The sequence below is a fragment of the Scyliorhinus torazame genome, chromosome 17 (genome assembly GCF_047496885.1).
Source record: "Scyliorhinus torazame isolate Kashiwa2021f chromosome 17, sScyTor2.1, whole genome shotgun sequence".
Lineage (NCBI taxonomy): Eukaryota > Metazoa > Chordata > Chondrichthyes > Carcharhiniformes > Scyliorhinidae > Scyliorhinus > Scyliorhinus torazame.
In genome coordinates, this window is record NC_092723.1 from 50,171,074 (window position 1) to 50,185,522 (window position 14,449).

The following is a 14,449-nucleotide window of genomic DNA, read 5'->3' on the forward strand; positions in this document are numbered from 1 at the left end:
TGTACTGCTGCAGAGTTTATTTGTTTACAGTGCAATAGGAAGGGCTATATCCAGGCACATTGCCATGCCTGTCAGAATGCATCAATTCAAAAAGAAGACAGTGAACCACAGCTCCAGTGAACAAAGTGACAAGGAATTCAAATGAAGAACCTGAAACATACAGATTAAACATGATGAGAGTGAGCAAAACAGCCCAAATTGAGATATTCCTCAAAGTAAATTGAAGGCCACTAATTATGGAGGTTGACATCGGGGTGTCCACCATTGTGGTGGGTGAACAAACATTTAAATGTCTTCGCGGTAGTGTTCAGCCTTTGGACTTGAATGGGACAACAGCCAAGTTGGCGACATATACGAGGGAGTCCCTAATCATTTTGGGAACAACCGGAGCTCCAGTGTCATCGCAGCAACAAGATGTCCAGTTTACGATAATGTTGAGGGTCATCAACCAAGCTTGATGGGACGGGATTGGTTGTGCCAAATCAAGTTGAGCTGGTTGGAAATTTTTGAAGTCTTGAACAATGGGCGGGATTCTCCGACCCCCCGCCGGGTCGGAGAATCGGCGGGGGACGGCGTGAATCCCTGCCGGCCGCCGAATTCTCCGGCACCGGAGGCTACAAGCTTACAGTCAACCAGGCAGCTCAAGAAGTTAAATACCAAATTCCACAATTTGAAGGCCTTTATGTGAAGCTGTTGGTGGCCTCACACACAACAAACGTGACCTCAGCCATGCTTACTTGCAGCTAGAACCTGGATGAAGATTCCCGATAGTTTGTGACGATTAACACGCCTGATTCATTACACCAGATTACCTTTTGCCATTTCCTTGGCCTGTACAATATTTTAATGCACAATGGAGAATAACCTCCAGGGCATCCCAAAGGTTGTGGTCTATTTGGTTGACATCCGAGGAACAGGAACATCACATGAGGAGCACCTGGCAAGCTTAGAAGAGATATTGAAAAGATTTAGAGAAGCAGAAATCGACTGAAATGCAAGGAGTGCACTTTCAAAGCTAGGGAGGTCACTTTCCTGTGGTTCAAAGTGGACTCCAAAAGCCTGCACCCACTCAAAGACAAAGTGAGAGCCATTAGAGAAGTCCTGGCATCTAACAACATGGCAGAGTTAAAATCTTTCTCAGGGAAAATAAACTATTATGATCATTTTATTCCAAACCTAGGGCGAAATTCTCCTACCCGCCCCGCCACATTTCTGCGCCGACCGGCCGGCGGGAGTCTCCGTAACACCGGCCGGTCAATGGGGTTTCCCATTGTGGGGCAGCCCCACGCCGTCGGGAAACCCCCGGGCGCCGGCAAAACGGAGACTCCCGCCGACGGAGAATGACGCCCCTAGAAACAACACTGACACCATTACACATGCTCCTGAGAAAACACCAGCATTGGCACTGGAAGGAACACTAGAGCACACCTTCCAACACGTTAAGCAGGTTTTTCAGTCATTAATCCGACTGGTTCATTTGATCGCCCTATGGGATAGGGGCAGTTTTATCCCATACAATGGAGGACGTCTCAGGGATATCTTAGGCGGGATTCTCCGACCCCGCGCCGGGTAGGAGAATCGGCAGGAGGTCGCGCGAATTGCGTCGCAGAACGTCATTGGTGGTGGGCGGTGCAGTGCCGGTCGGGGGCCGCTCTATGCGCCATTCTAACCTGCTCTGAGCCGGCGGGACCTCGGCGTTGAAGGGTCGGGTGGTGGCCTGTGTGGGGGGGGGGGGGTGCGGGGGGGGAAAGGGGGGGGAGGGGGTCGGGGGGGGGGGGCGGGGAGGGGGGGGCATGGGGGAGGGTGTCCGACCCTGGGGGGGACCTCCGATGTGGCCTGGCCCGTGATCGGGACCCACCGATCGGCGGGCCGGCCTCTCTGTGTCCTGGCCTCCTTTATTCCGCACCGGCCCCTGTACTCCTGCACCATGTTGGATCGGGGTCAGTGCGGACAATGGAGACACTGCGCATGGGTGGAAATTGCGCCGGTGAGACTGCGCATGCGCGGGTTCGCGTCGGACCCACTGCGCCTGCGCGCATCACCCGGCGCCCATTCCACGGCCCAATCAGCAGCTGGAGCAGCGAGAACCGCTCCAGCACCCTGCTGGCCCTCTGTAGGGGCCAGAATTGCTGATCCTGGGGCCGTGTTGACGCCGTTGGGAAACACGATGGCTTTTCCGACGGTGTCAACACTTAGCCTCAGGATCAGAGAATTCCGCCCCCTGCCTTTGCCAAGCACACAGACTTTGAATGCTCATGCATTGAGTCGGTTCCCACATCCAGAGTACCTGGCACCCCCATCAGTACTTCAAAACATCATCTTGGCATTGAGCTTTCTGGACACCATGCAAATTTTGGCTGGCCACATAAAGAATGGGACACAATGGGACTCTGTCCTGTCCAAAGTGAAATACATGGGGCGGGATTCTCCGTTGCCCGAAGCTGATATCGTAATCGGCAATCAGGGGGAGAATCCCTTCTGACACCTTTTACACATTCTTTACACATGGATAGGGGGGTATAGAAGGATACGGCACAAGGAAGTGCTGAGGGTTTTGGCAAAGTTTGGTATCATGACCAGTACAGGCTTGGATGACTGATGGACCTATTCCTGTACTGTTGTGTTCTTTGTTCTTTACCCAAACCAGGTTGGCGCCGGTTTTTGTGTCTCCGCCCCTCCGAAATAGCATCATCGTGTCGCACTGAGCACGCCGTTGGAACGGCGTTGGCACATCATGGGAAGCTCCCCCCCCCCCCCCCCCCCCCCCCCCCCCCTCCCCCCCCGATGCTCCGCTCCCAATGGGCCGAATCCCCGACTGCACAGTGGACTTATTGGGCGGGATTCTCCCCTACCAGGTGGGGCGGGGGTCCCGGCAGGATGGAGTGGCGTGAACCACTCTATTGTCGGCCCGCCCCAAAGGTGCTGAACACCTTGAGGGTCTAGCCCCACGCCAGAGTGGTTGGCGCGCCACCAGCCGGCGGGAAAGGTCTTTGGCGCCATGCCAGCTGGGGCCAAAAGGACTTTGCCCGGTGGTGGAAGTCCGCGCATGTGCGGGGGCGTCAGAGGCTGCTGACGTCATCCCCGTGCATGCGCAGGGGCTGTATCCCTTCCACGTTGGCCATGGTGAAGACTGTGGCCGAGTCAAAGGGAAAAGAGTGCCGCCACGGCACAGGACGGCCGCGGATCGGTGGTCCCCGATCGCGGGCCAGGCCACTGTGGGGGCACCCTCTGGGGCCAGATCACCACGCGCTCCCCCCCAGGACCATGGAGCCCGCCCGCACCGCCTAGTCCCACCAGGAAGAGGGGTGGTTTGATACTCGCCGGCGGGACAGGCATTCCAGCAGCGGGACTTTGGCCCATGGCGGGCCAGAGGATCGCGGGGGGGGGGTCTCGCTGACCGGCACGGCGCGAAACCCGCCCCCGTCGAATATCCGGTGCGGGAGAATTCGGCAATCGGCGGGGACGGGATTCACGCCAGCCCCCGGTTATTCTCCGACCCGGCGAGGGGTCGGAGAATTCCGCCCGTGGTCTGAGCGGTCGGAAGCTTAGCATGGCGGCTGCGGACTGTGTCCAACGCTGCCACTGTCGGCCGGGGGCCATGCTGCTGGCTGGAGAGCTTCACTGAGGGCTGGAGGGACATGTGGGGGCTGGCCACGGGTTGTCCTGTGGGGCCATATTAGGCAGGTATGGTCAGCACATGTCTGGCGCCATGTTGTGCAGCGCGACCACTGCAGGTCATTGCCTTGCGCATGCGCGGCCACAGATCTGGCTATTCACCAGCTGTTTTTGGTGCTGGAGCCAAGAGTTTTACCCGGCACCACTGCTAGCTCCTCACCGGTCCCAGAATCAGTGAGGATTCAGCGCCGGTTTTGGCATCGTAAAATGCCACAGTTCCCATGCCGCCGTCTGCACTGAGCCGCAGAATCGGAGAATCCGGCCCATGATCTTACCAGGGTAGCACCACGATAACCAATTAAGACCATACCGTACTTGTAAGGATAAACTCAGTTGTGGGGATCCCAAGTGGTAGTACCACCCACAGCCTGAGAGCCATTGTTGCATTTTGTCAGAACGAATGACATTTGCCATTCCAGAACATTCTCCAACACACTGCCTCAAACAAGATAGTGGAGAGAGCTGTGCAAACATTCAAAGCAGCTAGGAAGAGGTTTAGCAGACCACCATGTCTTAGGTTGGCCAACTTGCTCTTCTCTTACAATATGACTTCCCAAGCCAATACGGATGAAACACAGGCAGAATTGCTGATGGACTGTCGTTGAAGGATCCAGTTGGTCTTTGTTTTCCCAAATTTGATGGGGAGGGTGGAGGCACGGCAGGCCCCCCAAAGGAAACAACACACTTCACGAAAAGAGGATTCAATGTTCCAAGTGGGCGACCTGGTCCTTGTCAGAAACTTTGCTTCAGGCCCACTATGGTTAGCAGACCAAATTGTAGCCAAGTCAGGCCCAGCTTCATATGTAGTGGAATTGGTATGGCAGGCCAGTACGGAAGCAAGTCAATCACAAAAGAAGCCAAGGGACCACAACCCCAATCTTGGCGCAGTTGGAGTCAGCAGGCGGCGCAGTTGGAGTCAGCAGGCAGCACCAGTGCTCATGTGGTGCAGCTGGAACAAATTTTGAGGAGATCTTGAGGAGGCCCCATCATTGATTTAGGAACAAGCTGCAGAGGGAAATAACCCTGTGGGGTTGGAAGACTCTCAGGAACACTGTGCTAAGAGTAAAAATGTCATTACCTCTGAGTTGGAGCGGCCAATTGAGGGATTAAGGTGGTCCACGAGAACCAGGAAATCTCCCGCTAGGTTAATGCTATGATGGACTGTTCTGGATTCTCTTCCCTTTTGCTCCTCAGCCTTATCTTATATGTAGGTATTGTATCTAGCTTGTTTGTACGTATATTCTTGAGGGGCTTAAGGGGGCAGGGATGTGTTAGTATGGACCCTTTGAGGGGCGTTACCTTATGGTCCACATGACTGGCTCAGGACCTATTGTGCAGGAGAACGCAAACCCTGACCAATGTGGAATAAGTGCAGGGCCCTGGAAGCGGGGTTCTGGTCAGAGTGAAGCCGGGAGCCAGAGTGTTAATACATGTATAGAGATTCTCTGCGTGTATAAAAGTCACCCTTGTTAGTTGCCAATAAACTCCTTGGCCAGAATTCTCCAGTCGTTGGGATTCCCTGGGCAAAATTCTCCGATCCGCCCCGCCACATTTCTGCGCCGACCGGCCGGCGGGAGTCTCCGTAACACCGGCCGGTCAATGGGGTTTCCCATTGTGGGGCACCCCCACGCCGTCGGGAAACCCCCCGGTGCCGGCAGAACGGAGACTCCCGCCGGCGGAGAATGACGCCCCCTGTTCCCGCCAACAACACACCCTGCCAGTGGGTTTCCCGGCGTGGGGTGGCTTCAATGGGAAATTCCATTGACAAGTGGCTGGAGTAGAGAATCCCGCCACTATCAAACAGTGCGCTGCTGAGAAACACATGGCTGGGCGACTGGAAAATCCAGCCCTTTATTCTTCCTTTCCACCGTCTAGTTGGTATTGCCTCGGGCCACCACAATATGGATATTCAGGGAAGGTAGGATTAGATTTCATTGTGATATCCTCCGTGAGTAACAAAGCTAGTGAAACACAAAGTCAAGCCTCACTTCTGAAGAATGCCCTCTTGGATCAGGTGCTGGGCGTAAGGCATGAGTCCCTCCAACAAAGGAACGGTTTGAAATGAACTAACTGAGAAGTGTCACAAATAGTGCTCTCAAATATTGAAAAAAAACTTTAACTAATAAAACGTCAAAGAAGAAAGTAGCAAAATAAAAATATATATTGTGCCAAATAAAAATCATACTTACTCAACTTCCTCCACGTCTTCTGTGTCTGACATGTTCACAAATAATTTCTTAGGATTGAAAGAATAATAATCAGAATGTATCTCTGCTTTGTTGCTGCAGAAACAAAACTTAAAACAGTGACAGGTCCATCTATAACGATACAGACCCTACAAAATTCCAAATGAGCATACATAGCTTCCTTCTGTAATTTAAATAGGAGATCAGCAGATTACCTGAGGAATGTCAGGGCCAGTGCGCATTTGGGTTCTTGCATACTTCGAAAAATGTTGAGTACAATTTGTTTGCCACTCGTTAAAGAATGGGGAAGAATTCCTGAGGATATTGACAGGTGTTTACAGAGTTACTTGCATGACAGAGGCAGGTGCAAATGTGCCGAGGCACATGACAGGAAACATCAATACCAGCTCTTTGTTCCTGGCCCACCTCCGAATCAGCCATCTGTGAATGGCTTAAAATCGGTTCCTTACTGAAATAAGATCAGTTACTTCTTTGGGAGGCTTCACCGGACCCTGCCATTGGAGACACGTCTAACTACTCAATGAAGTGGCTTCTTTGGGTTTATTGGGTCATGAGTGAGTAAACTGGTAGGAACTCCCAGTAAATGGCCCTCAGCCAGCCTCATTCCCAAGATATTTGTCTTACAATGTGGGTAGAATGTCGATATCTTAAAATGACAGTCATAAACTTCTGGAAACTCCAGAGACATGACTGAACTGGGTCTCTACCATTTCCTCAGGAGTGGGTGCAGGTTCACTATGAACATAGAATCCCTACAGCGTAGAAGGAGGCCCTTCGGTCCATCGAGGCTACAGCAACCCTTTGAAAGAGCACTCTACCTCGGCCGACTCCACCACCCTATCCCTGGGCATCGATCATGGCCAATTCACTTAAGCTGCACTTTTGGACACTAAAGGGCAATTTAGCCTACACATCTTTGGACCCTGCCAGAAGATCAATGGAACTGAGGAGAAGGTTTGGCTCCCACACACATATGGTTGATACGAATGTTTACTAGGAATGCTTTCTTTTCCAACTAATGTACTGATTTTAAAAAGCCACAAAAGAAAATATATTTTGGTTGTGATTTAACATAGATGTTAGTTGGTAGTATCCATTATTATAAACCACCTGATCATTCGTGTGGTGACAAGGATTTCATGGAGTGAACTTCATTTACATCGTGCAAAGTGCATATTGCACCTGGCATTGGGAATTCATATGTTAGCAAAGCTAAGGTAAATTTAAGGGGATGGAATCACTTAAGTGAATGGCTTAATATGGAGACAAAACTGTTGACAACCTTTAGGAAAAGAACCAATATTTTCAGTTCCGATTTCAGGCTTTGTAAAAGTTACTTGGATCAGAGTTTTGACAGTGTTTGGAGCTATAAATGATGTGGCAGAAACTAAGCCCTTTTCGAAATTATCGAATGTTATACACTTAAATCTCACTGTTTGATGGCTACACAGCGGAGATGATACAGAATGAGATGGATGTGAGGAGACTGTCCTTGTTTTCCACTCCAGTGGACAGCAGTGCAACTTGCCTGGGGTGAATGGAGAAATGGAACTTGAGAGCATGGTTGAACATTGTGGTCACTGGCAGTGAAAGTCCGCTGATTCACCTCTACACAGTCCCATGTAGGTGAACCTCGACCTGAAAGTGTGAGCAGGACAGGATTGGCAGATAGGTGCGGCCTACCCATGGATGTAATCTTCCATCCTGTCAATGCATAAGTTAAGGGCGATTCTGAAGCCTACATTATCAAGACATCTTGAGCCTACCCGAAAAAGGTACCAGGACACTCAATGCTGATAAACTAAATGGATAATGAGGCAGAGGGGAAAAAAAAAATACACGGTCCAGAAATAGACTCCAGTAATACTTGAAATTATGCAATTAAAATAGTTTTTTAAATATTGACTTTGATTCTCCTTTCCTTCACACCGGCGGGATTCTTCGTTCCCACTGCAGTGAATGGAGGTATGGCTGAGCGCCAAATTCTCCACTGGCAGCGGACTCACAATGGAGAATCCCGTCCTTGTATTTAAGTCCATTTTCATGAACTGCACAGTTCTTAATAGTTTTGGATGCCCAGTTCATGTGGACACAAAGATGACTAAATAAAATTCACGCGTTAAGACTAAAAAGTTGTTTGGGTGCCTAAAACATATCTTCAGAATATAATTTTAATATGGCCAAATGTAAATGGGCAGATAATTGGAGCATGAGTCTAGAACCTGACCAGATGAATGAATAGGATGTTAATTAAGCAGGAATCATGATTCATATATTTCTGCCCATTTTTCTTATGAGCTGTACCCATTCTAAGCCATTTATTCATCATAAGCAATTGAAAATTCTGTTCAGTTAGTTCTAAAGTGATGCTTCCTGATTAACCATTCATAAAAGAAAACTATAAAGGGCAACAGGGTGGCACAGTAGTTAGCACTGCTGCCTCACAGCACCAGGGCCCCGGGTTCGATTCCAGCCTTGGATTACTGTCTGTGTGGAGTTTGCACATTCTCCCCGAGTCTGCATGGGTTTCCCCCGGGTGCTCCGATTTTCTCCCACAGTCCAAAGATGTGCAGGTAAGTTGGATTGGCCATGCTAACTTTTCCCTTAGTGTCCAAAGATGGGTAGGTTAGGTTAAGGGGTTAAAGATTTATTGGGATAGAGTGAGGTGGAGCTTTTTTTTGGGTGGAGTGCTCTTTCAGAGAGTCTGTGCGGACTCGATGGGCCAAATGGTCTCCTTCCAAACTGTAGGGATTTTTTGATTCTATTATTTTATATATATATTTACTTTCATAAAACCTGTGCTGACCAAGAGGAGTGGTGTCAGCACTAGCAGGGGAACACTGTCCATTATGGCCACTCCAACATCATGAACCAATTGCAGATTAGGTGAGGAATGGTCCATTTATATTTTCAGTGTTTTACATGTTTGTTTGCATAATTTTGAAAAAGGGTGATAAAGTTATTTTTGGCTATGTGGTAGAAATGATAGGGTCAGGATCAAGTTTAATTTAATTAGAATATTTTCTCACTCGGAACATCGTCACATGGAATGCATTTTCAGTGGTCAGTCGTCATACATTCAAGCAGCCTTTTCAAGAATGAGTCATTTTTGACAATGGAGAGCAAATTTGAACAATGGAAGATTCCAAAAGTATTCATTTACTGACTTTTATGACGTTACAAATTCCTAGACAGCAAAACAGTTCTAAGCATTGCAAAGTTGAAATTCTATTTAGAGGGCAGTCTATGGCAAATAAATGTGAAAAATGTATGATAAAATCAGTAATGTATTCAGAGGCTGATGATTGCTGTTGCACTGGGTAACAATTGTGCAGTGGTGCCTGCTTTCAAGTGGCCCACTTACTGTTCTGCGTTACTGAAATAATTGCAATTCTCTGACCTTTAAAAGAGAAGTGTTTGATAAAGAATTTAATCATTTCAGATAAGTGTGGCCAATAATAGGGTATAGTCTCCTTCATAACCTTAAATAAGCAAGCAATTAAAATACATTTCAGCATCTAGCAGTGTAATTCCTCCTGAATGAAAAAAGTTGTGTGTCCTTTGCTGCTATAATCGGATGCCTACTGTTGAAATCTCATTCTTGTGAATCATATTTCAATGTCATATATTCCTGTGAGTTCAATAGTCAGTTTATTATGAGAAAATAGACATCCTCCTATTTTCCATTCAAAGTAGAATTTCATCATTCCATATCTACAATACAAACGTGACGTGAATAAAATCAGAAATATAACCACCATCGATCTTTGTGAGTTATGAGATCAGCATCATAGTAACATTTCTGCAAAGCACAAAACTAACTATACGTTACTTTAATGTTGGCACTTACAAATTTAACCACTTACTTTGTCAAATAGCTTCTAATTGTGCAGCGATTTAAATTTATATCAAATACATGCTTAAAAATAAACAAGTTTCTTTTTGCGATAAAAATGTTACTTGAACATTCCCACAAATATAATCTCAAATGCTAACCAAATTATATCAGAACATTCTGGGGAAAAAAATGTAGTTTGGAAAGTACACTTTCTTACCTGACCTGGAATAAAAGGAGCACTGACAGCACCACAGATGACTTCTAAAGATCTGAGAGTTTACTTAAGAATTTTGTGCTTAAAGCCCAGTCCAGCCCCTTGACCAGTGTATTTCCTGATTGGTGAGATAGGATTGAAGTCTTACATGTGCTATTTTAGAAAGATGTTTGGTTTGTCTGCCCTGATCAGAAGCACCATTCTGTAACCCATAAAAGACCATTGTTTTGTCACAGCTAATGAGTCCAGCTATTCTTAGATATCAGTACGGTGAGTGTCACTGGAATGACACAAATGTGTTTTGGGGGATGGAAAAGAAAGGGAGACATAAAAATACAGGAGGGAAATAAAAGTAAAGAAAATGCCTAAATAATAATCGGAGTATTAGTACAAAATCACAAAATGTTTAATTCTTGAACTTATGATGACAAATGGGAGGGACCCACTGAGGTCCATCTTTACAGCTGTTATGGTAAATGTTACTTTACGACAGGATATCAGGTTTCAAATATGTGGAGCAATTGATCTTATGCAGAAAAAAATGAATTTTAGAAGCATTAGTTTATCTCTCCAATCTAGTGAGATTCAATTAAATTACATTTCTTCATTCCATACAATCTTCTGTCTTTGTATGATTTTGTGATGTACAAATTTGATGTGATTTTTTATTTTCAATTCCTTACAACACCATAGATGTAATAAATAGTTTTATTGGTTTGAACAGCAGTTATCTGATTAACTCAATTAAGCAGTAACAAGTGTAAATGTTGGAGTTCTGAAACAAAATCTGAAAATACTTTTATTGCCAATTGCAAAACAAAACCAGTTCATAAGTTCATAAGATCTAGGAGAAGAATTAGACCATTTAGCCCATCGAACCTGCACCTTCATTCGATCATGGATGATATGTTCCTCATCCCTATTCTCCTGCCTTCTCCCAGTAACCTCAGATCTTCATATTAATCAAGAGACACCCTTATTGATCCTGAACACCATATTTGTGCTTGGGGTGCTGTTATCAACAGTGCTACAGACCAAGAACTCAATGGTTTAATCAGCCACAGTAGTTCTTTCTTGGAACACATGAACTAGGAGCATGAGTAGGCGATCTAGCCTCTTGAGCCCGCTCCACCGTTCAATATGATCCTGGCTGATCTCATCCTGGCCTTAACTCCATCCTCCTGCCCGTTCTCCCTACAACCCATTAAAAATCTGTCTAACTCCTCCTTAAATTTACTCACTGTCCCAGAATGCCCCACATTCTGGGCTACCAAATTCCACGGGCGGTATTCTACCTCCCACCCCTGCCGGGTGGGAGAATCGGTGGGGCGCCGCGCGAATTGCGCCACGCCGCCCCGACACCCGCACGCGATTCTCCCCCCCCCGAAACCAGCGCCGCGCGAATCGCGCCGGGCCGCTCAGAGAATCACTGCAAACGGCGAGCCGGCCCTCCCGTCTTCCGCCTCTGTTCCTGTGGATGCCAAGTTTGTTAACGTTTCCCTGCCTCCCCCAGCTCACCTCCCCCCCCCGCCCCCACCCCCCGCACCTCCCTGGCTTTCCTCTATTGGTCTCTGTCTCTTCCCACTTCCCCCCCTCCCCCTGCCCCTGCCACCTCCCCCCCTGTGGTTCGCCTTTCCTTCCTCTTAGATTTAGCAGTCCCCCCCCCCCCCTTCCCGGTCTATCTCTCCCGCTCATGTTTGGCTACTGTCCCCTGGTTCTTGGCTACCTGGCTCTTCTTCTGCTTGTTCGTTGGCCACAAACAGGTCCCGGAACAATTGGGTGAATGGCTCCGACGTTCTGTGGAAGCCGTCGCCTGACCCTCGGATGGCGAATTTGATTTACTCCATTTGGAGAGATTCCGAGAGGTCGGACAGCCAGTCTGCAGCTTTGGTGCTGCTGACCGCCAGCCAAGCAGGATTCTATGGTGGGCGATCAGGGAAGCAAAGGCAAGGGCGTCTGCCCTCCTCCCCAGGAATAGATCTGGCTGGTCTGAAACCCTGAAGACCGCCACTTTCAGGCATGGCTCCACCCTCATCCCCACCACTTTGGACATTGCCTCGAAGAAGACTGTCCAGTACCCCGCAAGTCTGGGGCAAGACCAGAACATGTGGGCGTGGTTGGCCGGGCCTCCTTGGCACCGTTCACATCTATCCTCCAACTCCGTGAAGAACCTACTCATACGGGTTCTTGTTAAGTGGGCTCTATGTACCACTTTCAGTTGCGTCAGGCTGAGTCTTGCGCACGTGGAGGTGGAGTTGACCCTATGCAGTGCTTCTCTCCAGAGTCCCCACCCTATTTCGATCCCCAGGTCCTCCTCCCATTTCATTCTTGTTGCGTCCAGTACGGTGTCGGCCCCTTCTCCCAGTCGGTCATACATGTCGCTAGAGTTTCATTTCTCTAGTATGCTTGCGTCCAGTAACTCTTCCAGTAATGTCTGTCGTGGCGGTTGTGGGTATGGCCTTGTCTCCTTTCGTAGGAAGTTTTTGTGTTGCCGGTACCTTAGCTCGTTCCCCCTGGCTAGCTGGAATTTCTCTGTCAGTTCATCCATTATTGCGATCCTGCCGTCCGTGTATAGGTCCCTGACTGTCAGTGTCCCTCCGTCCTGTCCCCATCTTTTGAAGGTGGCGTCAGTCAGCACTGGTGTGAACCTATGGTTGTTGCAGATGGGAGCTTTGTCCGACATTTTGGTCAGGCCAAATTGCTGCCCTAGTGTGGTATTATCAGGTATTGCAGTACCCGAGAGGCTGAAGTTCCATTGGTTAAACCTAGGGGATTACCATTGGCTGTTTAGTATGTAGCTCCGCCCTGATAGGCGGGGTATAAGAATCAGTGCCATCCCAGCAGACCTCATTCTGTACCTGAGCTGCTGGGGAAAAGTTCTAGTCTACTGAAGCCTTCAGTTATGCTACAACCTCATTTTAGTAGTTATTGATCGTGCACCAATTTAATAGACTAGACTTAAGTTGAAAAGATGGATCTCCGAATCAAGCCGGAGTGCCTGCAACTCAGTCCCCACGCGGCAAACTCAGCGGCGATTTTCAAGTACTGGCTGGCGTGTTTCAAAGGCTACCTTGAGACGGCTGGAGGTATACCCTCGGGGGAGCAGAAACTGCATCTCCTGCACTCAAGGGTAAGCCTTGGGATCTACACCCTCATCAAGGAGGTGGAAGACTTTGATGCAGCAATCGAACTCTGAAAAGCACATTATATCCGCCCGGTAAATCAGGTCTACGCACGTCACCTGCTTGCAACGGGACGACAAAGCCCAGGGGAATCGTTTGAGGAGTTCTACCGCGCGCTACTGGTGCTGGCCAGTTTCGGCGAGCGAGCACACGGAACTCCTAGTCCGGAATGCCTTCGTAGCAGGTATGAGCTCCTCAGAGATCAGCCAGTGTCTTTTGGAGAAAGACACCCTTGGACTTAGGGAGGCACGGGCCATGGCAGGGTCCATGGACGTTGCCTCCAGGAACGCACAATCCTTTGTGTCCGACCGCGCGGCGGCCCCCTGGGCAGCGTGGAATCCCACAGCGGCAGCCCCACAGACTTTCCCCGTGTCCCTGCAGGCCTGTGCTGTAAGGCGGCCCGCCAACTCCGATGGGCCCCGCTGTTTCTTCTGCGGGCAAGCAAAGCACCCCCGCCAGCGCTGCCCGGCCCGAACATCCACCTGCAAAGGGTGCGGCAAGAAGGGCCATTTTGTGGGGGTCTGCCAGGCACGAGCTGCGGCCACGGTCTCCAGCGACGACTCCGGACTGCCACAGCAAACTTCTCCTCGGGCCCCAGGCGGCCAGCAGTCACCGCCACCCCCGTATCCTAGGGCCATGTGCGGCCCATGTACGCTGCCATCTTGTTCCCCGGACACCACGCTGGATGGATGGGCGCCGCCATTTTGTTCATCTCCGACCACCATGTGCGACCCATGGGAGACGCCATCTTGGATGGGGCCCCAGGACCCCAGCCCGGCCGACTACACACTGCCCGATCAAAATTCACAACTCCTGCGTCTGGCCTCGGTGACTCTGGACCAAACTCGACCTCGAACACTCTCAACAGCAACGACGACGGTCTTCATCAACGGCCACGAGACGTCCTGCCTGATCGACTCTGGGAGCACGGAGAGCTTTATACGCCCCGATATGGTAAGGCGCTGTTCACTTTTTACCCACCCTGTAAATCAAAGAATCTCCCTGGCCTCCGGTTCACACTCGGTGGAGATAAAGGGGTTCTGCCTAGCAAACCTCACAGTCCAAGGAAGGAAATTCAACAATTTCCGCCTTTATGTCCTTCCGCACTCTGCGCGGCTACACTCCTGGGGTTGGACTTCCAATGTAACCTGCAAAGTCTGACCTTCTAATTCAACGGCCCTATACCCCCCCTTACTGACTGTGGCCTTGCGACCCTTAAGGTCGACCCGCCTTCCCTGTTTGCGAACCTCACCCCGGATTGCAAACCCGTCGCCACCAGGAGCAGATGGTATAGGGCCCAGGACCGGACCTTCATTAGGTCGGAGGTCCAAAG

At 49.4% G+C, this 14,449-nt stretch overlaps 1 protein-coding gene across 9 annotated transcripts in view; it reads right to left on the bottom strand.

Moving 5' to 3' along the window:
* LOC140393867 (troponin T, cardiac muscle-like) overlaps positions 1-10,090 on the bottom strand; it is a 78,650-nt gene extending 68,560 nt beyond the window's left edge. For 3 of the 9 annotated variants that reach the window (XM_072480413.1, XM_072480409.1, XM_072480406.1), the window contains exons 1-2: positions 6,077-6,169; positions 5,865-5,911 (exon numbers count right to left, since the gene is read on the bottom strand). In XM_072480413.1, the coding sequence (XP_072336514.1) occupies positions 5,865-5,911; positions 6,077-6,103 (74 nt within the window). In that variant the 5' untranslated portion in view covers positions 6,104-6,169. Of the gene's footprint in view, positions 1-5,864; positions 5,912-6,076; positions 6,171-9,937 lie in introns of those variants that run through there. The other 6 variants (XM_072480415.1, XM_072480412.1, XM_072480408.1 and 3 more) reach the window with 4 other exon arrangements.
* Between the last annotated feature and the right edge of the window lie 4,359 nt (positions 10,091-14,449).